At 44.6% G+C, this 22,835-nt stretch overlaps 2 protein-coding genes and 1 long non-coding RNA gene across 3 annotated transcripts in view; 1 reads left to right on the forward strand and 2 right to left on the reverse strand.

Moving 5' to 3' along the window:
• LOC120825823 (uncharacterized) overlaps nt 1–22,467 on the forward strand; it is a 39,596-nt gene extending 17,129 nt beyond the window's left edge. The window contains exon 3 of the long non-coding RNA XR_005713154.2: nt 22,000–22,467. This is a non-coding gene — a long non-coding RNA (uncharacterized LOC120825823). The remainder of the gene's footprint in view (nt 1–21,999) is intronic.
• On the reverse strand, nt 14,713–16,678 carry hmx4 (H6 family homeobox 4). The gene is made up of 2 exons (XM_040187665.2): nt 16,174–16,678; nt 14,713–15,993 (listed from the first exon to the last, which is right to left on the reverse strand). Exons 1-2 carry the CDS (start codon nt 16,394–16,396, stop codon nt 15,392–15,394), a joined length of 825 nt encoding a protein of 274 aa, XP_040043599.2. The 5' UTR covers nt 16,397–16,678; the 3' UTR covers nt 14,713–15,391.
• On the reverse strand, nt 17,577–20,288 carry hmx1 (H6 family homeobox 1). The gene is made up of 2 exons (XM_040187664.2): nt 19,477–20,288; nt 17,577–18,505 (listed from the first exon to the last, which is right to left on the reverse strand). The coding sequence occupies exons 1-2, from the start codon at nt 19,778–19,780 to the stop codon at nt 17,883–17,885; spliced, it is 927 nt and encodes a 308-aa protein (XP_040043598.2). The 5' UTR covers nt 19,781–20,288; the 3' UTR covers nt 17,577–17,882.
• Nucleotides 22,468–22,835: the final 368 nt, after the last annotated feature.

Raw genomic sequence — 22,835 nt, forward strand, 5'->3', positions numbered from 1 at the left:
TTACAAATAATTGTGACTGTTGAAATTTGTTGAAAGTCAGGAATCCCCTAGTTGGCTGGTTCTCCTCACTGCTCGAGGGGGCAGTCACCTCTGCCACATTGGTTTCAAGTGTGTGTATGCTCACACACACACACACACACACACACACACGGACTTCACACTTTCAATGAAGGGGCAACATTCAGGAAGTGGCAGCGCTTTGAAGACAGCAATTCATGTTTCCTAGCGTGGAGCACTTATCGGAGGTCAGGTTGAGGGTCTATTAGGCCTCTCATATTCATTACGGGGGGCGAGAGGCGAGAGATCCAGGGAACAACAATACCCCCCCCCCCCCGTCACCGTGACCCCTGGACCAAGGATGTTTTTTTGTTGGTTTTTGGTTGTTAATTCCTAAGGCTTTGAAAGAGTATTCAGTGTACACAGGCCACTGTTTTTGGTTAAGTTGGGTAAGTTCTGCCTCGCGCTCAAGAAGAAGCCAAATAGGATTTGGGTGGAGCGATTTCTCAAAATATTCTCGGATCGTGATCCCTGCATAAAACCTAATGATTGAGGGAGATTTTGTATTTTGGAAACAAAAGAGACCTCAAAGCAACAGCCAACATTTGGAAGACGGTGGTAAAAAATCATGGCGATCGTTACTATCCAGACATAGAAGCCATTTTCATTTACTGCCTGAGGATTAATGCCAGTGAGTATTTTCTCAGTGTGCTTTGTGTGATGGTGAATGTCCTCCAGTCTGCTCAAATGCACCGTTACTATGCAGCTAAATATATCTGTATGAGCCTTTTCGTCTCTTTTACATGCTGGCACACGTGCCGAAACGTGCAACGCTCAATCTTGCATAATCTCAGAAACTTAAAATACTTACAGCAGATCAAACGCACACACACACAGACACACACCTCCCGAGCCTCTTTAGGGACGATACCCTACACCACAGGCCAAAGCGCGCGTCCTTACTGATGCAGTATCGCCTCTGAGCCCTTGTCATGCACACTACCTGGAGTGTGTGTGTGTGTGTGTGTGTGCGGCAGACACGTCAGTTTAGACTAAGGTGATCGGCCCGCTCCGACCCAGCTCCGGCCCCGCGGGGGTATTCCAGTGTCCCGCTGTCCCGGGGTTGGAAAGCAGAGTGTTGGATGGGGTGTCCCGTAGCGCCTGCCTGACTCCTGGGCAGCAGACGGCTAAATCAGTCACAGGTTGCGTTATAAACGGCCAGTTATGAATACATCTTTCTTAGATTGCGCTTGAAGGAAAACAAAAGCAGACGTGAGTGTGCCGGGTCTATTTATTATGACTCCCATTACAACGTAGACGTAACATTAACACCTAAACCCAAATGTAGATCTGCTGAACACACACTTTTAGTTTATCTGTATATCGCATGTGTATACTTTCGCTCTTGTCCTTTTTTTTTTTTACCCAGTTTTGATTTCTCATCCTATCCATCTTTCTCTTTTCTCCTGCTTTCCTCTATATCCTTTTCCTCTCTGTTTTCCTCCTTTCTTCTCAACCCTCAGGTCATACTCTCAGTTTCAAAGTGTTGATCCTCATCTGAAATCTATTGCAATCAGTGCGTTGCTGGACATGAAGCGCAGGCTTTTGAGATCCGATACGTGTGTGAGGGCATTACAGTTTGTGTTCGAGGGGCTTTTTGTTACCGCTTTTGTCCCAAATAATCATTGAGGTACCAAGTACAACGGGTGTGAAACGTGCGAGATGATGCGTTTCTCACATTTGTGCGCTTGGACCTTTTTTTATTTTTATTTAAGACTCTACAAAGTCTGCAGCTTCCACTTTATTAGATTTTAAGCAAACCTAATATTTGACTGCCTTAATTATTGACCTTTATCATTTTGTCTTTTCTTTGTGTGCATGTTCACTCAAAACTTTTTATAGTTTTTTTTTTTTATGGATGTTTAACAGGCCCATTGGAGACACACTTGTAGATGGAGTGCAATGACCTACTCAGATTATTATGTACACTAATGCAACAGCTCTGCAATAAATACTATATTAGCAATACAAGTACAACACAATACAATTCAACCAACCGGGCAATAAACAGCCACCAAAACTTCATTTGAAGTCAATGTAGAACATTATAACCTCAAACGAAAGCCTGTTGAATGAATCTGTTATTTATGTTTCTAATAAACTAAATGCACAAATAAGTAAATATAGTTTGCTTTTAACATAAGTTATCTTCACACTAGATGCCGCTTCAGTAGTCATGTATTATATGTGGGGAAAGCACACAGGTTTAAATGAGTGGATACAACTAATTCCTCTTCCAAATGAAAATAAGGCATTTACTAAAAGAAAAGGGAAGAAATAGTCAATGGTTTTGGGGAATGTCAGTCAAACCAAACTAACTCTGGAGTGGTTTCAAAGCTGAAATAATAGAGCCATTGTTGGGTGGATTATTATTTCTCAGCGGGGCTATTTTGACTGTCATCAACTTCCGTAAGAAGTTGTTTGCTCATTATTGAGATTATAGTCATATATAGATGTATATGTATGGTGTGTATGTGTGTGTGTGTGTATGTGCGTGTGTTGTCGGTCGGGCTCTGATCCCCCACGCGGGGTTTTGAGTATCCATCCTGATCACCAGGAGCTGATAAGACGAGTGCAGTTGTTGTCTTTCATCGCCCCGGATGAAACATTCCTCTCTAATAGTTTGGATCAGCCATTTAGGTGTAGACATTTGAAGCAGCGTTACCTCTGTGTGTGTGTGTGTGTGTGTGTGTGTGTGTGTGTGTGTGTGTGTGTGTGTGTGTGTGTGTGTGTGTGTGTGTGTGTGTGTGTGTGTGTGTGTGTGTGTGTTGGCCCAAAAAGCCCAAATCATTTGTATCTGGAGACAATATGCAAAGTTAAAAAAAAAATGTTAAAAAAGTGAATGTATATATACGACTGCAGTTATCATGGTCAATTATGTTTGTTTTCTTTCAAATGAATTTCTAACTATGTTGCCCAACATGCTCTTTATTGTCTTTATTAGTACCCGATCTCCTCTGAAAAAAAAGAATGTAATAAGCATCACAGAGACAAACGGCAGACATGAAAGTCTAATTCACCAACAGCTTCTCTGAGAGTTTAGCTATCTTTGGTTTCAAAAAGGTGCATGCGGGGACACTTTGTAGTCTTTGTCCGTGGCCCCCCTCCGCCCGTGTGCCGGCCAAGTTAGGAAAAGGCCAAACCAGTTCTCTGCATTGTTAACAACATTTAATCAAATACCCAATCAAAGTAGGTAGCTCTCTTCCCGTGCCTGGCCGGAGGTAAAGTATGTCTGTCGCAGGGAGTCTCGTCTCTGTCCGCTGACAGACGACCAAAGAGCGGCTTCTGTTTGCTCTTATCTTCATCTAACCCTCACGTCAATTCAACCTGCACATGAAAGAACTCCGCTGTGCCGTCCTTCCTAGTCACAGCAGCAAAATAAGAAGACGTTCGACAGCCCCCCTCTTTCACATGTTTCAAAGCGAGTTGTTTTCAGGCGCTTCTTTTAACTCCGTCGTAATACGCCTTCAGTTCTTGACAAAGTGCTTTTTAATTTTTCCGGCATTTTATTTCCAGCTAATTCACTTTAGCACAAACAAAAGATGCGCTGGTTTTGCCACAGATAATGTTACCCATATGGGAACGGTCAGACTTACAGCTCGAGTTCCCAGCCCATATGCTGACCACTCCAAGTATCAATCACTGCATCCAAATGACTTAAAAGAGCCATATTGATTACCAATACAGCATCATTAATCAACACACAGACACTCTCTTTTTCTTCTCACTGTTACTTTCTCTCTCTTTTACACACGCTGTCTTTCTCTCTCTCTCTCTCTCTCTCTCTCACACACACACATGCACACGCACACCCTAACCTCACACACACAGGCCGTATACCAACAATCCCAACAATAAATCTGGTCGAGGGGTTGAGCAGGACGGGGAGGATGCAGATGAAGTCACTCTGAGACTCTCTGTAACCTGATCAGAGACGCAAATAATCAAAGTCAGAACAAGAAGTGTGACGAGAAAAAGAAAAGGAGACTGAACATTTTTTTGTTTTTCTTTGGCAGGTTGGCAGGTAAAATGTTCATTTGTATCCTAATTCACTTTCACTCTAATGGGACACATTTGCTGCTTAGCCAGGGGGCATACATGGACACTGCAGCAATAAGAGCATTTCTAAGCAAAGTGGGTTTTTATTCGCCTATTTCTTTATTCCCACAACAGCCTTTAAATATTGATTGGATCAAGAAAATACCGCAGCATTTTTTAAAAGCTTTTTAGGGATCAAAGTGAAGAGGAAGAGGAAACCCTCTTAATCGCTGCAGGTGAAATCCAGACAGTGAAGCAGCGATCTTTTTTTCTTTCTTGTGGCGTGTAAACTATTTCTGGTTTCACTTGTTTGCGTGACGGTTTACTTTCTTGCCCTCTGGTTTTTTATGTAAGTACCGGCAGCACGCGTCTAAAACAACAAACCCGACAAGCTCTATGCAATAAAAGTATCCCATCTAATATTTATCAATATAAGTTTACCTAGACTCTGTGAATTGAGTTGTGTTCAGCCACTCAATTTAGTGTGAAGACGGAGAAAGGGAAGAGTGCTCCATACGCAGGGTATTTTTAGGGGGGAGAAACTGGCTCCCGGAAAGACAGAACCCCAACCAGAGATTACGCTTCTTCGCTTTGAAGAGAAATGCATATATGGTGCCAACGTTACTCAAACAGGAGGAAATAATGCGTGTGCTAATGCTCCATCTTCCACCTACTGAGCACTGTGTTTTATACATGGATCAAAAGACATCTGGTGCATGGATGTTGGGATGATTCAACAACAAACGTTTACCTGGATAGTTTACGTTGAACACGACTGACCACTATGTTGTCTTTTCTTGAATAGCAAACCACACTGTTCACTACTTAATTTCATTGGTCTTTGATCTTTGATGAGAAGTCCTTTGCCTTCAAATTTGCCAACACTTATTAAGTAGGTTGCAGTATTAACAACTACTTAGTCAGTGTCCAGATTCGTCAATGTGATATCCAACAACAGCCTGTTTAACTTTCACGTCTAGAAAATAGAAATGAGAGAACTACGCTGATTATGAATAAGATCAACATTGGTCATCTTTTCACTCGGACCACATTCATGCTATATTGTCTAAAAATAACAAACTGATTTGACTCACAGCTGTTCTTTCTTTCTATGCATCTCTCTCTTTCTTATGACTTGATGCCCTCAGTCTGAATTGCACCTTTTGTCTGACAAGTGTATGATGTCGGCAATTAGTCTTTTTAATAGTTCTCTACTCACTCCGCACCCTGTCAGTGGGGATGAGAGGATTTGGCAGCACTCTTCCTCAGGCAAGCAGGGCAGGTCTCATTAAATTTGCATTAGGTGAAAAGACACACACACACACACACAGACACGTAAATGCTCTCACACATAGCAGCGCACATATTCCTTCACGAGGGCTCACGAAACACGGGGTGTGTTTTTGTCTGCACGAAAAAGAAAATCTCACACACACAACGCAACATCTTTAATCCCGCAGTCATGTCTTTATTTCCCCGGCTAAAGACTGACGGGTGCAAAACTTTGTCTCTTCAACGAACACAGATTCTCTTTTCCTCCATCTGGTCTCTTTTTCATCTGCTGCCGACCCCCTTTTCCTTCTCTTCCTCTGGTCACACAGTCCAGTTCACTGCTCTCTCGTGTGGAAACATGAGTCAGTCTCTCTTCTGGCTCTCTGCACGCTGCAGCTAGAGCCAGTGGGTTTGGTACAGCATTCATTGCCCACGACAGCTTTGATAATAGATAATATTTCTATTTACCAGGGAAAGGGTTCAAGGTCAATTATAATCAAGAATGTCTATTGATGTTTTTTGACATTGATTTTCAGCATAGTGCCGTCTTTGCTGTAGGCAATGTTCTGTCAAGCCTACTCGGCTCCTTAATCTGGGAAGACATTGGAAGTCTCCGTTTTTTCCGTAACGATTCACACATGGAATATGGGAGTATTTCGTCCTGAAGAATCTGAACCTGGATTAAACAAAGGTTATGCATTCTTTGTTAAAGAGTGATAAATGATTCATCTGGCTTTTCTAATGGAAACACCATGCATAGTTCAGAGACGTTTGGCTGTATATAATACAGAAGTCAATGTGTGAGAGAGAAGTGTGAGAAAAGGCCTCAGAGACCCGTCCCTGTGTTGTGAAAACAAAGACTCATATTAGACGGTAGATGGTTGGAGACGTCGCGCTGCCAGAGAGAGAAGGAAAGAAACAGAAACCACGGCTTAGCCAGCACCTTTTCATCTGAAGCCAAAAGTTACTAATGCGCAAAAAAAATACATCACATGTTGTTTGGACGAGTATCAAAGACCATGATGTTACCAACATTGCTGCGGCTGATGTGACTATTTTGACACAAACCAAAGAACTGGACGAATGTCATTTTGACCCCATATTGGCGCTGGATGAAACGTCGGCGCTCCCCAAACACCATGGATGTGTGTTCAATATTTTATGGCCATACGTGGCATGCTGCTGTGGTTAAAATGAGTACTCTTGTTGGCTTGACGCACAACAATCCAGGCCAGCATGAAAACGGTTGACGCACTAACGCTGTATTAATTCAGTTTTTGCTCAGACAGAATGTTGGCAGATCCGCTGTAAAAACCTAAACCATGTTTCTGGAATACGAGCAATTCATTTTGGAAGTGTACGTAAAAAATGCACGTAGAGGCGCACTCGGATTACAGTGCGGGGCAGTCTGAAGACCTGCAGTCCACTCTGTGCTCCAATTTGAGCGTCTGATGTAAGCAGAGCAGACAGGCGAGAGCAGCGTGCCCTACAGTCATGTAAAATGCAAAGGAATATACTACTCTATTAAAACCTCCTGATGGCAGAGAGAGGCTACGCACATACACAGAAACACTAGTCCACACACTCTTTCTGTTTGTACACACATAAGTGGAATGCACTTATTTTTATTGTTGAATCTGCAGCATCGTCGCATCATAAGCACTTGCTTATGAATGGAACACCTTCCTGTTAACTGCCTCTGGGTATCAATGTAGAAGCCTTCCAGCTCTGTGCCCTTTTCCAGCAGTCTGTAAATCCAATGTGCAGGAATTGTATAGTTATTTCAGCCCAGGACAGCGAATCGACCCAGATTCACCTTTGCGTTTTGTTAACCACCATCATGGCACCTCCCCGTCCCGACTTGTCATCCGGTGTCTCTTCCACAACACTTCTGAGTGCACTCCGAAGTGTACTTAACTCTAGCAAGTCTGCACATGTTCTTCTTTTATTATTAAACCCTCCCAACAGACTCTACACTTTTTTTTTATTCCAGAAGTTGCCTCCTTCAAATACTCTCCAGCACTCATCCAAGCCTCTTAACCCCAAACAACGCTTTAAAACACTTAAGTTTGAAACCGCCCCTCAAATGCAGACAAAATATTTACCTCAAGACAGGATTTACTTCCCGTACGACATCAAGCATCCTTCATGCCTCTAAAGTAGCGATAGTGCCGCGAGTAGTGCGGCTCTGAAAGGAGGGATCTCAGATGACGTGTTCTTTTATCATCGCCAGAAGAGCCGGGAGACGCTTTTAAGAGACGCGCACATTATTATTGATAGACAATCTCAGCGCTGCAGGGCAAAAGTAGTTAACGTCGACTCCGGTCTCATGTTCGTCTCTCCTCTGTCCGCCTAATTGGTGTGTAACGTAGTGACGAACATTGCAATTCAGTGGCCTCGGTGAGCCGAGGGTCAACCCGGGTTACCTCAACGCTTTCTAGTGTTTCACGGTTCATTTAACGCTGAATTAAAGCACAACGTGTACACGGGTTGAATTCCCTACGTCAGCCTGTTTAACCATATAGCGTAACGTCACATATATTCTTTCAGACAGACAAAAGACACAGACCCTCGCGTTGGCACACAAATACACAAAACATCTTGAGGCTGATCCCAGGTAACGACGTGAAAGAGATTCGCTGAATCTTCGAGCTCTCCCGAGGCCGCGGTGTGACTATTTTTGGAGCCGGTGCTCATCTCCTCTGACTCCCGCTCACAGTTTGCTCTTTTCTCTCTCATGCTACCCTAAAACGCGCGCTCACCCCGAGCTACTTGTTTATCAGTCCGATGTTTGTTCCTGTCAGGGACAATATGTTCTCTCTCCAAAGCAGTCTACTCAGTTATTCTTCATGTGGCCCCTGGGCTGTTCTCAGGCAGCCTGCGTCCCCAGACACCTCTCCGCTGACCAATGGAGGCCTTTAACTGTTTATGGCTCTTAGGTGAAAGCTCCATACGAGCAAATTAGGTAATGGGGATGTATGGGTCACTTCAGGGGAAACCGAGTGTAAAGGCATTTTGTGGCTGTTAGGGACACAAAGTTATTATAGATGCAGATGTTGTTGTTTTTGACAGGAGCACACACTACATGCATGCATGCATGCATGCGTACGACAACATTACACAATGCAATGCTACCTCAGCGAAGGTAAATATAAGGTATATATCGCTGGAAGGGTCCCAGTTGACAAAGGCTCGCTTGGACACTTCCGGAACAAGAGGAATTTTCCTTTTTCATTTCCATCCACTTGGGATGCGATTTCACACCATTAGCCCCCCGACTTCGCCCCCCCTCACCCCCCCCAACCCCACCTTACCGGCCCCCCTCCCAAACTCACACCACCCCCGGACCATAAATATTTCAACCTCAATCTATATTCATTATAAAACACATGCCCAATGCAGTATGTGGTTGTGAGGACACAAGGCTTTTATTTATTCATCTTATTTATTTATATTTCTTTCCTGAGGGCGAGATGTTGGTTTCTATCCATCTGTGCTGATTGCTGGCTATTACAGAGCACTTAGAGCCTCGCTGAACTGGCCAGAGGGGAGCCCAATCCTCGAGAGATGTCCTCGCTGCAGGGCTAAGAGGTGTGTTTATTGTGTGTTTTTGTATGGGGAAGGATCAGAGAGTTGTCAACCAGAGTGACAGAAAACAGAAAAATATTTGTAGTGAAAGATACAAAAAAGCTAAAACTGTAAATTAACAATTCATTTTATTCAAACGACTGTTCCCGTATATTATTTAGTTTGCTTTGGATGGGTCGATTTTATAGTTTATTCTCCTCGCTCCCCTTTGCTGTGTGAGCTAATGATCAGTTTTCCCTGATGATGATATTTAAGTTCAGTCAAAGTTATCAACCATCCCCTTTTTATTTGGCCTTAGTTTCCCGTCCCATGAACCCCACATCTGTCTTTTAGTCCAGGTGTTCCCAACTTAGTATCTGGAATATGTGCCTAAATATTGATTGCACTAAGTGTTGGAAAAAATCCAAGTTCAACCTTTAAGTTACTAAGGTTTTTTTTTCTCCATATAATACCTACTATGTCCATGAGTTAGCCGTCTGGCCATCCACACCAATAGCCAGAAGATCATATTCATCCTATAGGCCTTCACATTTTGACTACATCTCATGTAAAGTAGTAGACTATTTGACGGAGAAATACACCTCAAATCTGAGGTATATGGCAAAATAGTCTGTGTTTGCTGCATCAGGGTCAGTTTGATTGTACTAGTGTGTCAACACCTTGCACACCATCATGTTTGTGCTGGAAAGCTCAACTAGAAACACGTTTTTCCTCCTTTCCTTGTGAAGGCAGAGGCACTAACGATAAGATCAGCTGTATTTAGCCTATTTATTTGGACTGTTTAAAAATGACTGGAATTCCTTAGCTGTTAATGTGGTGTTTTTGTTATATCCATTGAATTAAAGCTCAAAATATACACTTCAACCCTAATGACGCTTCAGTTCAAATCATTTGGAGTAACAGAAATTGTGTCACCGTCCGAATACTTATGTCACTTTCTTTAGGTATTTGCAGTTGCCACGCAAAATATTGTGATAACGTGTCAACCTTTCCCAGCCAACTCCTATTGGACAGGACTGTATCACAGTGTGTGAGCCTTCATTTGATCACGTCCAACAGTACTGAAACACCTGCAGAGGACCGGGTATTGGGGGACCGGATTTCACTGCAGCTATTTATTCCGCCCGCATCCAGTGAAGCTGTGAGTGGCAGCAGGCCGGTGTCTGCCCCGGTCCCTTGGGTGGGACCGTGTGTCACGTCACTTTAAAGGCACGCAGGTCAGCTCCGCTACACGTGCTGTACATGTTCTGCTCCGCTTAGAGCTGGATGACCGCATCCTGTGGTACAAGAGCATCAAGGTGTGCGTGGGAAGGTTGAGTGAGGCTCTGTATTTGAAGTGGATCTGATCATCCTTGAGCGTCTACGCCGGTGCGCTCGAGTGTGTCCCGTGTCACGGAGACAATCTGTCCGGTAGTGAGTGCACGTGGTTTCAAGGACAGGATGTAGATAAGTGCTTTAGCTAGCGCATTTTGCAAATCTCTGTCAATGCTGAAACCATGAATTTAATTCAATTAAATCTTTAGTATCTCTTGTTAATGGGCGAATATTGACTGTCAGCATGAAACCACATTCTGTATTCCATGTGTGCAAATAGTGAGGCTCATTTTGTGGTGTTATGGATAAGTGTTGATCCCCCCCCCCTCCCTCGCTCACAGGCCCCACGGACATCCCTCCTCCGCCTCCCGTCCCTCTCCTCCTTCCTTCTCCTCTTTCCTCTGCCTTTCTCCCTCCATCTTACCTATTGATTGGCCAATAATGTTTTTTCAGTGGTAGATTAATGGCACATTACCCTGACAAGAGTGTCTGAGGGGACAGGACGTGAGGGAGGGCGTGTGAGACGATGCTTTAATTGATACACGTTTTTGTGTGTGTGCACGTGTGTGCTAGTGTGTGTGCGCTAGTGTAAGTGTAAAGAATTTAAAGGAAAAGACCATTATTTTTTAATTGTTTACAAATATTTGATTTAACTGGGTAATACGTCTGTATTGTTGCCGAAAGCCAAATAAAGTTTTTATTTTGTTAATATTTTGGTCATATCATTTTTATTCAGCCTACATTGGTTAGATGATGCACATGGTTACACCTGCTAGACATCAGCATGCTGTTCTTGGCAATGTGAGCGTGCTGACTCTAGCAACCTCACAAAGTCGCTAGAACAGCTGTATCGCTAGCACAGCTGGGAACTTGGTGTTCCTCAATAGTATTTAATAGGTTAAAAGTCAAATATAGCCTATTCTCCTACATTCAGCCTAATCTCTATAATGGCCATTCAGACTTTGTAGGTATCGGAGCGACAAGATTTTGGCAACAGGGTTGTTCCGGCTTCCGTATGTAGCATTGACCAATCAAATAGTCTGTGTGCACAATACAGTCTCGGAACTCAAGTCTCACGCCTCAAGTTGCTAATAAAGACTGTACATAATCAGCAGCGCATGTAGAAAGGAAGCCTGGATATCCGCTTGGGGTTATCTGTGTACCCTCAAATGTTATATCTGCTACTCAATTTATTATAGAACAAGCTGATGACTTTAGTTTACACCATCATGTTAACCTGGTAGATTGTCCCACACAGATAATCATCCAAACTAGCTTCATATTACATATTTTCTAAATTTTTTGTAGACCGCAGTTTAAACCATGAAAAAAAGAAGTTTTGCAATCACTGAATTGAATCGTTAAACTTGCTTTGCAATTAATCGCTGGCCACGGTCCAATCTGGTCTCATGGTGTCCCTGCACTCTCTCCTCTCTCATCACCGTCTCTGCATCACTTACTTTTATCTGATTTCATCCGCTCTTCCGTCGTTCAATTTCCCTCCAGCAATCTGCTCCATGTAGAGGAGGGCGTGGGGGGTGGAGGGACTAAATTAGCAGATCAATAGGCCATCAAAGAGCCTTTAAGTGTGACACATACACATACCTCCTGTCTCAGGTTCCGCTCTAACTAATAGCCTTGTTGTTTACTTTACAACGTGCCGTTTCGTGTAGTCTTTGGTCCCACGTTGCATCGGGACGCCCCGAGGGGAATCCCTGGACAGACCTGGTGCTGGAGACACAGTTTGTGTTTGAATCGGTCGAGTGTTATCAGGGTGACCAACATCGTTGAGATGTTGTCGAAGTGAGAGCGGTGGTTGATACGAATTTTCGCCGGATTCATGATGTTGTTTAACCTTCGGACTGATGAGTACGACATCGGCCTTTAGAGCCCAAAACGGCCTGTATTCGGCGCTCCATGTAAAGTCTTTCGGTGACCGTCTGTCTGTGCTGCCCTGTCGCAGAAACATGTTCAGGGACAGTCTCTCACATCGTCTTGGGCGATGACCTTTGTCAGATGACTGGGAGAGGTCAACAGAGGTTAAAGTAACAAGCAGGCTGAGAGAGGGGCCTCCATCTAGTCATGCAGAAAAGAGCTGCTAGAGAGTCTTCCCCCCCCCCCCCCACACACACACACACAGTCACTCTTCAACCAACAGGAACAGGACTTCCTCGCTCCTGACCAGCCAGACCTCGGCTATAGAGAAGCACAGATCCATGCAGAAATACAAACATTATCGTAGGTTTTCCAACACAAACACACTCATCAACTGGTCGCCCCCCCCCCCCACCCCCACTCCCCTCTCTCTCTCTCTCTCTTTGTTACACACTCTCCTCCGGTCCTCTTCATTCAGTCGTAATCGCACACAATCAGGCTTCAGTGCACAGACGACTGTGATGAGCTATGACAGGGCATTAGGCGGGAGGCAAGTACAGTAAGAATGGGAGAGGAGGAAAAAAAGGAAAAACAATTAGCACTTCTTATAAGAAAAGAATTCAGGTGAATTTGTACATGTATGTCTGATGTACTCGCGAAAGGTCATTCATAATGAATACAACTTTATATAAAAAAATGATATTCTCTTTAGTCTGGAGTTCCAGCCAGAGTGTCTCGAGGATGGATCTTCAAGTTACGTCTCCATTAAATACAACTTAAATGTTAATAACATACCATTTGGCCACACCTTGCATCTCAACAGTCTGCCATCATGTCTGAGCAGATACCCGCCAGGGATTGTGGGTACTAAGCAGTGGTGTGACTCCACAGCTCTGAAACTAGAGACCACCCGCTGGACATAACAGGCCGCTCGTCTTCAACGAATCGACACACACGCACGCAAAACGTGCGTCTCCAAAACACACACACACACACACAATGATCCGCATATGCATTAGAGATTTCTTAATTTTTTTAGACGCAGTGGATCAATAATCAGCAAATAGCGTTTTGATTTTTAATGTTGGATGCTGTTTACGTCATAGCACCCACTGTTTGCCTTTTAAGTCCCCGTTCAGTGATTTAGTGCCACGTGGATACTAGTGTGAAGGGTAAGTGGAGGGTCAAAGGGCACCACTGACGACGTCTACTCACTTTCAGCTGACTTTCAATCCAGGAAGTGGATTTTCATTAAGTAAGGAAAAATGGCCTGATTTTATTTCTTCTTTGACAATTGCTGTAAGAGGATTTTACTTTAAATTATGTTGTTTAGTTCTCCACTACTAACAGATCATGTGTTAAGTCTAGGCGATTCAAGTTGGGGCTGAAACAACGTTCCCGTGAGACAATAATAAAGTATCAAATTGTAATGTTTAGACTGAGTTTCCAAACAGTACAACTTCACACTGCAAATCCTTTTAGACTCCCACAATTCTGAGACTTTTCAGAAATTAGACTCTTTAAATAACAAAAATGAGCTTTAAGGAGTTCAGTTGAAAAAAATGAATCTGCTAAATATAGCCCACATTTGTTTTGCTTTTTTAAGAGAAACCCGTTCAGAATAAAAGTTTACATCATCAATCTGCAGTTTTATTATAATAAAATGTATGCTATAAGGCATTTCAGCTGTAATCATCCAAATATTGACTTGGCTTCTTACTGACTTTTTCTCTGTTAATAATCCTGGATGTTCCACATTATAAAGAGTCACATTCAACAAAAAAGCTGATGGAAGAAGACGTATTGTCAAGGGATCGAAGCTACAAACCCTGTTTCTTTTCAGAGGATGTTGCGGTGCATTGATTCACTCTGCCATCCGAGGTGTATTTCCAAAGCACCAAGCCATATCTTAGTCAGCCGGATTTGAGGATAGTCCATAAGGAGTAAGCCTTTGTTGGGTTTTCTGTAGCGGAAGTAAAGATTTCTATTGCGCACACTCTTGGAATTATGCTGAGGCTGCTGGTAAATTGGTCTGTGGCTTTGGTACGACAGCAGAGTGGCCTCCGATCATCTCAAACAGAAACCTAGTGAGGAACAGCATCAACTCCCTGCATGTCCTTTACGTGCTGCATGGATCATCGTTATAAAATGTGGTGCTTGTGTTGCTCTCGACGTTGTGTAGTTGGTATGAATGTCCAGGTATATCTGGAAGCTTTTACACAGAGACATAGAAGTTGAGTTTCTTCCCTGTCCGTCCATCACTTCCTGAATCCAAGAAATGTTCACAGGCCATATTGACCAACATGCATCCATGTTCCAAATGTTTTGGGTTTTTTTTATTTCCAAACTTACTGATACTATTACAGTATATATGACTTCTTTTTTGCTTTGATTTTGCCCATTATTTATATAGATATAAAGTCTTCTTATATTTGTATCTAAAAAAATACTTTTTGCAAACTTCTTTGAACAAACTGACGTATATTGTATCGGTATCTTTTGCAGTTTTCTAAAATATATGGTGATAACAAGTTTTGTTCAAAATAGAGAATAAGTCCTGTGAAAATATTTCTTGAATAAAGATATTTTAATTACAGTTTCAATAAATGGTGTAATGAGCTGATAGACAAATGTTGACTAAAGTAAGAATAGTAAGATGCTCCGAAAAAATAGACATGCGTGAAACATTATTAAATGTTAATTACATTCATTTAAATACATAGATAATTCCAGTAATTCAAAATCCATCATGATACAGGAAATGCATGCAAATGGCTAGGCTATAGTAATTTCTTTGGTGGCTTAGGCTGCTGGAAAATGATGTTGTCAATAATAATAATAATACAAATTATGAGAATAATTAAAATAATAATAAGAATGCTTTGTCATGTAAACAATAAATGTAAGGGTTGATACTGTTTAGGCCTCTCTCGGGCTATCATTAGCTTAGCCTGCTATTTCCTAGAAACGGCTACGTGTCATAGCAGGTTTAGTGCCCGGCCTATATCCGAAAACAAGAGCTCCGAGTGAACAATAAATACAGCCGGATCAGCTTAATTTTCAGTGATATGTAACAACCCCATCTGTGGGTGCACTTTGCAGTCTTCATGAAACAGTAAGGCCGCACACCCGACCCGACATCTAAACACCTTTTCTTTTTAAATGCTTGAAACTTGGCAAACAGACCACCCAAAAAAAAACAAAAAACAACCGAGTGTCTCTTCCACGCGTGGACCCGCCGAGGGCATCATACGTCCCCGTCGTACAGGCTGAAGTACTTGCTGGCGTTCGTGAAGCAGAGGTAAGGCGTGCTGCTCCCCGGGTACACGACGGGCAGCGGCATGGGCAGCAGGCATCTCCCCAGCAGGTTGCTCTCCTTGTACAAGGCCGGGAGCTGCCCCGCCGCCACGGGCTTCCCCGTCTCCGGGTAATCGCTAACGGGTCCGTCGATTTCGGTGGAGATTTGCCGTTTCAATTTATTCCTTCGGTTCTGAAACCATATTTTCACCTGGGTCTCCGTGAGCTGGAGGGAGCTGGCGAGGCATGCGCGCTCGGCACTGCTCAGGTAGCGTTTCATGTCAAAGGTGGTCTCCAACTGGAAAATCTGTCTCTTGGAGAATATGGTGCGCGTTTTCTTTTTCGTTATCATTTTGCTTTTCTTCGCGGGGCAGCCTCCCCTGTGGGTGTCCGTGGCCGCGGCGGCGGCGGTGATGGTGGTGGTGGTGATGGTGGTGGTGCTGTCGTCACAGCTGCTGTCCCCGCTCTCGAAGCGCACCTCGGTCGCCGTCTTCAGGTCTCCGCGGCCGGCGATGGACGATTCCGTTGCTTCGCTGCAGGCTGTGATCAAATCTGCGGGGGGAAAAATAGATGACAACCCCGTTAATCCGCGCTGTGGTTACGGATCAGCTGCGCTGCTGCGTTCACCCGAAACATCCGGTGAGCGCGGTGCGTTATGGTGAACACGGATGATAGCTCACAAACCGCTACAACAACAACAACAACAACACCACCACATAGACAGCCTCTTACCTCTCTCGTTGAGCCTGCTGTCCGCGTCCCGGTGCCGCTGGACGACGCGCTCGTCGTGGTGACTCTGGAAACCGTCTTTACGCGTCGCTGTGTCCGAGTCATCCTGCAGCGCTGCGCGGTGACAACTGCCCCAGTTCCTCCCGCTGGTTTTCAGATTGAGGATGCTGTCAATGGTGAATTTCAGAGAGGCGGCGGGTCGGCGTGGTGCGTCCACTTTGTTCATATTCTCCAAAGGTTGGGTCCTGTTTTTTCTTCTCCTTTTTTGTCTTGTTCCGCGACTCTACTCGCCGTAAAGTCTGAACCGGGACGTTAAAATGACGGCTGACGTCTCGGCGCTGCGCGCAGCATAGCAGCAGCTCCTGAGCAGACACCGCCGGGCTGTTGATGCTCTGCGCGTACCGTCGCCGCACGCACCCGATGCAGCGCGCCGCGCTCGTTGATTGGTCCAGAGAAGCGTGCGGCGGGCCGTGGGGCCAGTGACATGGAGGGGATGGGAGGAGAGGGCAGGGCGGGAGGGAGGGAAGGAGGGAGAGTGTTGTTGTTCCCTCCCTCTCCCCCCCGACTCGTCCCTTTCTTCCTCATAAATGTTACAGCTGCAGAGAGACGCGGGCTCTGCAAGGGCCCCCGAGGGGCAATGAGGAGTTCATTAATGTCCCCGTTATTTCACACCACGCTGTTTTCGCGCAGCGAGACACACTTGACGGTGGTTCTGATTTAGCCAGCAGCCTGGATGAGTTTCTTTCTGAAGTTCGGCCGGGCTGCTTCAGAAACTTAAAAAAAAAACTGATCACAAAGCCCAATGTCTATCTATTATAATTTAAATCGCTTTGTGTCTATCCGTGACATTTTAGTTTAGTGTCTTTCAAAAGTATTGTCTCTTTAATAATTAGGATTGTTTTTCTATGTGAGTGAACGCTGCTGCATTTACCAGTAGGCGTGGAAACAGCATTAGATCATACAGATTCAATGTAAGCTGCATATTTCTGTCCATCGTGTTTTCTTTAGCGCTAATTCCACATGAAGAGATATCCGCGCATTGCTGAATTGACAGGTGGTGTGTCTACTGATTTTGCCATGATTGAGTATCTACGTTGTACAATCAACACATGGGAACAATTTGTTAACTGCTTGGCATTTTTTTTGTTTTGAAATTAGACTTTCAGATGGATTTTTCTATCCGGATCAATACAAAGCGCGACCAATGATTGTTTAATAGTTGGGCGCCTTAATGGAGAGCGGGGTATGATCGCAACAGAGATGCATGCCTATGGTAAGGTGTTTTTCTATAGCCTGTCACAGCTCAGGTGCACCCTATAAACCTATCTACCCTCATGTTCATGATCATTGAAGCACATTTAAGTTGATTACATATTGATAAACAAAGTAAAAAACGACAATTATAGTTGTTGTTGTTGTTGTTTTATTATGTGGAAAAAGTGACAAAGTTGAACGTGTGACTTTAAATATAAAACTTTGCAAAAATATGTGTGTATTCAAACATACAGTTACAGGACAGCATCGGCTTCGCCTGCTCTCGTTATTCACACACTCCCGTGGAGGTTTATGGTGCAGATAATCCATTGCTGTTCCCTGTAATTGGTGTCTGCCGCTCTTCTCTTTGGATGCAGTCAATGGTTTTTCTGTGACATTCTGGGTTATTGCACGACTGGGTGTAATTCACGTCAAACACACAGCTTCTTCAACAGTCTTTAAACCAAGCCGGTCATCTGTGACCTGAGCATGCTCATGGAGTGAGCGAACGAGGACAGAGGGTAGTTGATGGAGCCGGAGAAGCCCGTGACCGCTGGAGAGAGAACGCGTGCGTTCAGATTGAACCCCAGCCCCGCAGAGGTCGTGGGTCCCTCGTGGTACAGGATGGGGACCCTGACAATCCGCTGGGTCGAATGGGGGACGTGCGCGGCCTCGAGGTCCGCCGCCAGCTGTCTCTTCCATTTATTCCTGCGGTTCTGAAACCATATTTTGACCTGGGTCTCTGTCAGGTGGAGGGACACCGCCAGGCCCGCTCTCTCCGAACTGCTCAGGTAGCGTTTCACGTCGAAGGTGGACTCCAGCTGGAACACCTGACTGCGGCTGAACACGGTCCGGGTCTTCTTCTTGCGGGTGGAGCTCGGATCCGAGGACGCGTCCAGCTCCGACCGTGCGTCGAAAGCGCTGTGCACGTCGTCGTTGTCGTCCGTCAGGCTGCTGTCGGCGGTTTTCCGGTCAGTTTCGTCGCTGCTCTCCGTTATCGGCTCGGACACGGCGGGAGAGCACCGATCACTGTTCGATATGGAGCAGAAGTGGTCGTCGGAACTTGTATTATCTCTCGGACCTGAAAGGAGAGAAGACAGGAACGCGGGTGACTTTCATGGCACATTGTTTCCCAGCGCAGCTTTCTGGCGCCCTGGTCCCCCCGATTTAAGGGGAAGATTGCAAATGGCATTCAAATTGATTACATTTCCAAAAGTTTTTTTTTTTTCAAGTATGAAAACGTCAGAGAGGAAACGTCTGATCTCCTCCAACTTTTCCGTTGATTTCTTCCGACGCAGCCTTTTTTCTTTCTTTCAGATGAAGTGAATTATTCCACCACGTTTAAACACGTTAAATCAGAGGGGATGTGTTTCGATGCTATTGCGTAACAATAACAATAATCTATGTGGGGGTGTTGTGTCGTGCCTGTCGGATACAGATGAGAAAAACAGCTTAACAGTCCACCGAAGGACACCCCGGTTCCTCGCAATTAATAAATGAATAATGACGTCTAACCATGTGTGAGGGGCTTTGGCAAGGGGCTGAACCGACTGTTGGAATGTTAAAATATCTGACAAGTATCTGACATGAAGAGGAGGAGCACTTAGTTTTAATGTGGGGGCCTGTGTGTGTGTGTGTGTGTGTGTGTGTGTGTGTGTGTGTGTGTGTGTGTGTGTGTGTGTGTGTGTGTGTGTGTGTGTGTGTGTGTGTGTGTGTGTGTGTGTGTGTTTTCCCAGTAGAGGAAGAATTTCATGTATGCTTATCAGTCTCCACAATCGACTCTTCCTGACTTGGCCTTTAATAAATGTACAAATCGAAACCGAATAGTTGAATAAAAAACTGAGAAACTAAATTATCATTTGTCAACGATGAATTGCACATTACTCATACTTATTTGTATAGCTAGATTATCTGAAATGATATTCTATTAGCCTATTCGTAAATCCCTGCTGACAGTAACAAACTGTCTGAGGCTGCGCACACGCAATCGTCTTGTATATTTTCGGGAAATACACGTATTTGTTAGGACGCAAACAGCAACACTCTACTCACTATGTGGCTTTTCCAAACCTCGGTGGTTTAAGGCGGCCGCTCCCCCGCCGTACCACCGCAGTGTCGCGTCGGTGTCCGGGTACCGAGTGGTGGGGCTGGAGCCATCGGGCGCCGGAGCGCTCGCGTCGGCGTGGTGTACTTTTTGGACTCGGCCGGTGGAGCGCGTCTCTAAACCGGCCGCCCCGCGACTCCTGTCCGTAAGCGATTCGTGTCCATTCCGTCCCTTGCCAAGAAGGTTCTCGATGAAAAACGACGATGCGTTGGACGAAGTGCGCGTCTGGTTGTCCGTTTGCTTCTCCTGCATGTTGTTGTGTTAATTCTACGGTGCTTTTACGCAATAATTGAGCGCATCGCGTGTTGCTGCGCATTAAGCCGAATCCAAGCATTCAGTCCAGGCATCGCTGGCGTTGCTCCTTGTTTGGATGTAGAGTCACGGCAGATACGGCACGGGACGGGGATCTCCTCGGTGCCAGCGGGAGGCGAGGGAGACGGGGACACGGAAGCAGCAGTACAGTGAAACGTCAAGTCAAATCCCCGACAGGGCGCCCAGCGATTGGACGAGCGCAACAGCAAATGGGCTTTTCCAAGGAAAGGAGAATTCGTCACTGCCCCCCCCCCCCCCCCCCCTCTCTCTCTCTCTCTCTCTCTGTGCGCGCGCGTGTGCCAGCGTGCAGCTCAGTCCTTTTGGAGAAAACTCCTGTCCGTGGTTCACTAGTCGTTTGTTTGTGTCATTTAGTGAAATTCCGAATAAAGATCCGCAGGTCGCTCCGACATGGAAGGCTGCAGTCAGTCATTCACCGACAGGGAACGACAGTCTGAGCACGTGTGTTTGTGTGTGTGTGCGCGCGCGCGCGCGTTCGGCTCGGCCTTTCTGTCATTTTACGAATGCACGGCAAAATAAGCTCACTTAAGATGCCTCGTGTGTTACATAAAGTTTGGATAACCTTGGACATCATATGGATACTTTCCGTTACGCATGGCCTGAATGTGTGTTCGGTGTATGAGTGCACCAGTCTAATTAGGGTATTTAAAGAATTTTCTTTCCGCGTTTCCTGCTACAACTAAAAATAAAAATAAACCTTATATCGAAATGAATGTCGGTGCATAAACTGCAGTGCACCCGACGTTTGATCCATCGTTTGTCTCTTTTATTTTTATAATATATAAAGACGACCTTTCCATTTTACTTTAAGCCCGCAGTTCCTCCGAATATTCGCAAAGCCCCGTAAAAAAGTATAAGTAAGAGCCTACTGTTATCATCGATCGATCATAACTATCATCTGAAACATTTAAATCACTGCTGCTGACGGGCGTCTTTACCCTTTACGCTGAAATGGCAAGACATTTGAGCTTTTTATTTCTCCTTAATGCAGTCAGCGGCGATGACCTTTAACTACCCCCCCCCCCCCCCCCCCCCCCCCCCCCACACACACACACACACACACACACACACACACACACACACACACACACACACACAGACCTTAAGGCAGACTTGCCCTTTGACCGAGGATCAGTGGTACGTTGCTCTTCAGCCTCACACTCCTCGGAGGCCACATTAACATGAGCCGTGCGTTGAGTCCTGCACCTGCCGGGTCGCCTAATGTCCGTTTGCGTCTCGTTGTTTCCACCCGCGTTTCTCCCGCGTTTCTCTATTTTTCATTGGATCAATTGTCGGCTGTGGTATTGACGCAAAGATATCCTTTTTGGACGACCATTGTATGAAGAACTTAATTTGGAGAAAAATAATAGGCAATAATATGTGTTTAGTGTTTCTACACAAATATATATAAAAAAAATAGTTGCCTGATGCTTTTCAGATTCTTTGTTCATTTTGTTAAATTATGTTTTGATGGTTCTTTCTTAAGCAAACAACACAGCCTTCTACTGCATTTATCGTTTAGCTTTTGGAGCTGTCACACTTATTACTAAATTATTACTACTTAGTCCGGTGGTTCCATCCTACAGCGTCAGACCAAAGGAACATAAATCGGAATAAAGAAAAAGATCTGTTGAACAAATTTGTATTTTTTTTTTTACTTTTCTCACATCTCTATCTCTCTTAACTGCTATTAAATTAAACCACATGAGACCTCGTATACATCAACATGACAAGAACTTCCATGCAATGGGTTATAGGGGCCAGAAAGGACCTGATCAAACGATTTAATATCTGATGGTATCCCACTCTTCAGGCTCATGATTTAAAAAAAAAAATTCTTAATCAGAGGTGGCTGTAATATGAATGTTGAGTAAAATACTTTAAGCAACGTGGAAATGTAAATATTTAAATAAAGTACAAGTAATAAATAAAGTAGAGCACTTGAGTAAATGTATTACCTGCTCTTTTATGAAAATATTTCACCTTGTCAAAACTCCACATTAGATCAGGTTTCTCTGTGTACAGATGGCCGTCTGAACGATGTGGCACCCCGGCCAGTGCCCCCTGCTCTGGGGGGCCGACAGCCTAGACCCAGAGGCCCCGTGCTCACTTTCCTCTTTCCTCCTCTGATCCTTATCCAGCCTGGCGTGCCCTTTGCTGTATATGACCTGCTGGCCTGCTGCACAGCCACAGCCCTCTGCATGCCACAACAGCTCTGAAGCACAGTTTCACCACACAAATTCACATCATCAGTGAGACAGCTGCATCAAATTGAGCGTGTTTCGCCCGGTTGGCGGCAGTGAGTGTTTTGCAGCCCTCGGTGCAGCCGGGCCTTTAAGCAGCAAAAACAATCTGTGTTGTTACACTCCGTGAGGTGGCGGCTCTAATGCAGAATTGTTTGAACACCAAATTGAATATGCGTATATATGTGTGTATATGCTATGACTCCTTGCTAGAAAATAATATAAAAACGTTCCATTCAAATGATTCAACATCTGAAAGGAGTGAAATTTGTACAGATTTGTATATATTCTGCCATTTCTATTGACATTGTTTACTACATTGTGTCTTCAAACATGTAATGCAGACGTTAAATCATCATTATATTCCCATGCTGTCTGCTGTTTTTTTTTACCTTTTGAAATTACCCATGTCTAATTCCCCTTTTGTAAACAGCCATTATACTCCCTGAAGTGTGACTTTAAGCTGAGGAGTCTTCCTGTCCCAGTAGGGGTTTACAGTCAATGAAGGTGGAGACAGTTTGACCTAGTTCATTACACTGCAGGCAGGCAGAGGCAGGAAGGCCAGCGTCTCCTCTGGGGCATTTCACGGCTCTCTCTACTTTAAGAGGTTTCCTTAGTGACTCAGTGAAGTATAGTGACCTCAGCTGACATTCATTTGAAGCAAGACTCTTAAACATGTATGAGAAACAGTAAAACACAGATCCATTTGTACGTCGCTTTTGTTTTTCGTCAAT

The sequence above is a fragment of the Gasterosteus aculeatus genome, chromosome 9, assembly GCF_964276395.1.
Source record: "Gasterosteus aculeatus chromosome 9, fGasAcu3.hap1.1, whole genome shotgun sequence".
NCBI classification, from domain to species: domain Eukaryota; kingdom Metazoa; phylum Chordata; class Actinopteri; order Perciformes; family Gasterosteidae; genus Gasterosteus; species Gasterosteus aculeatus.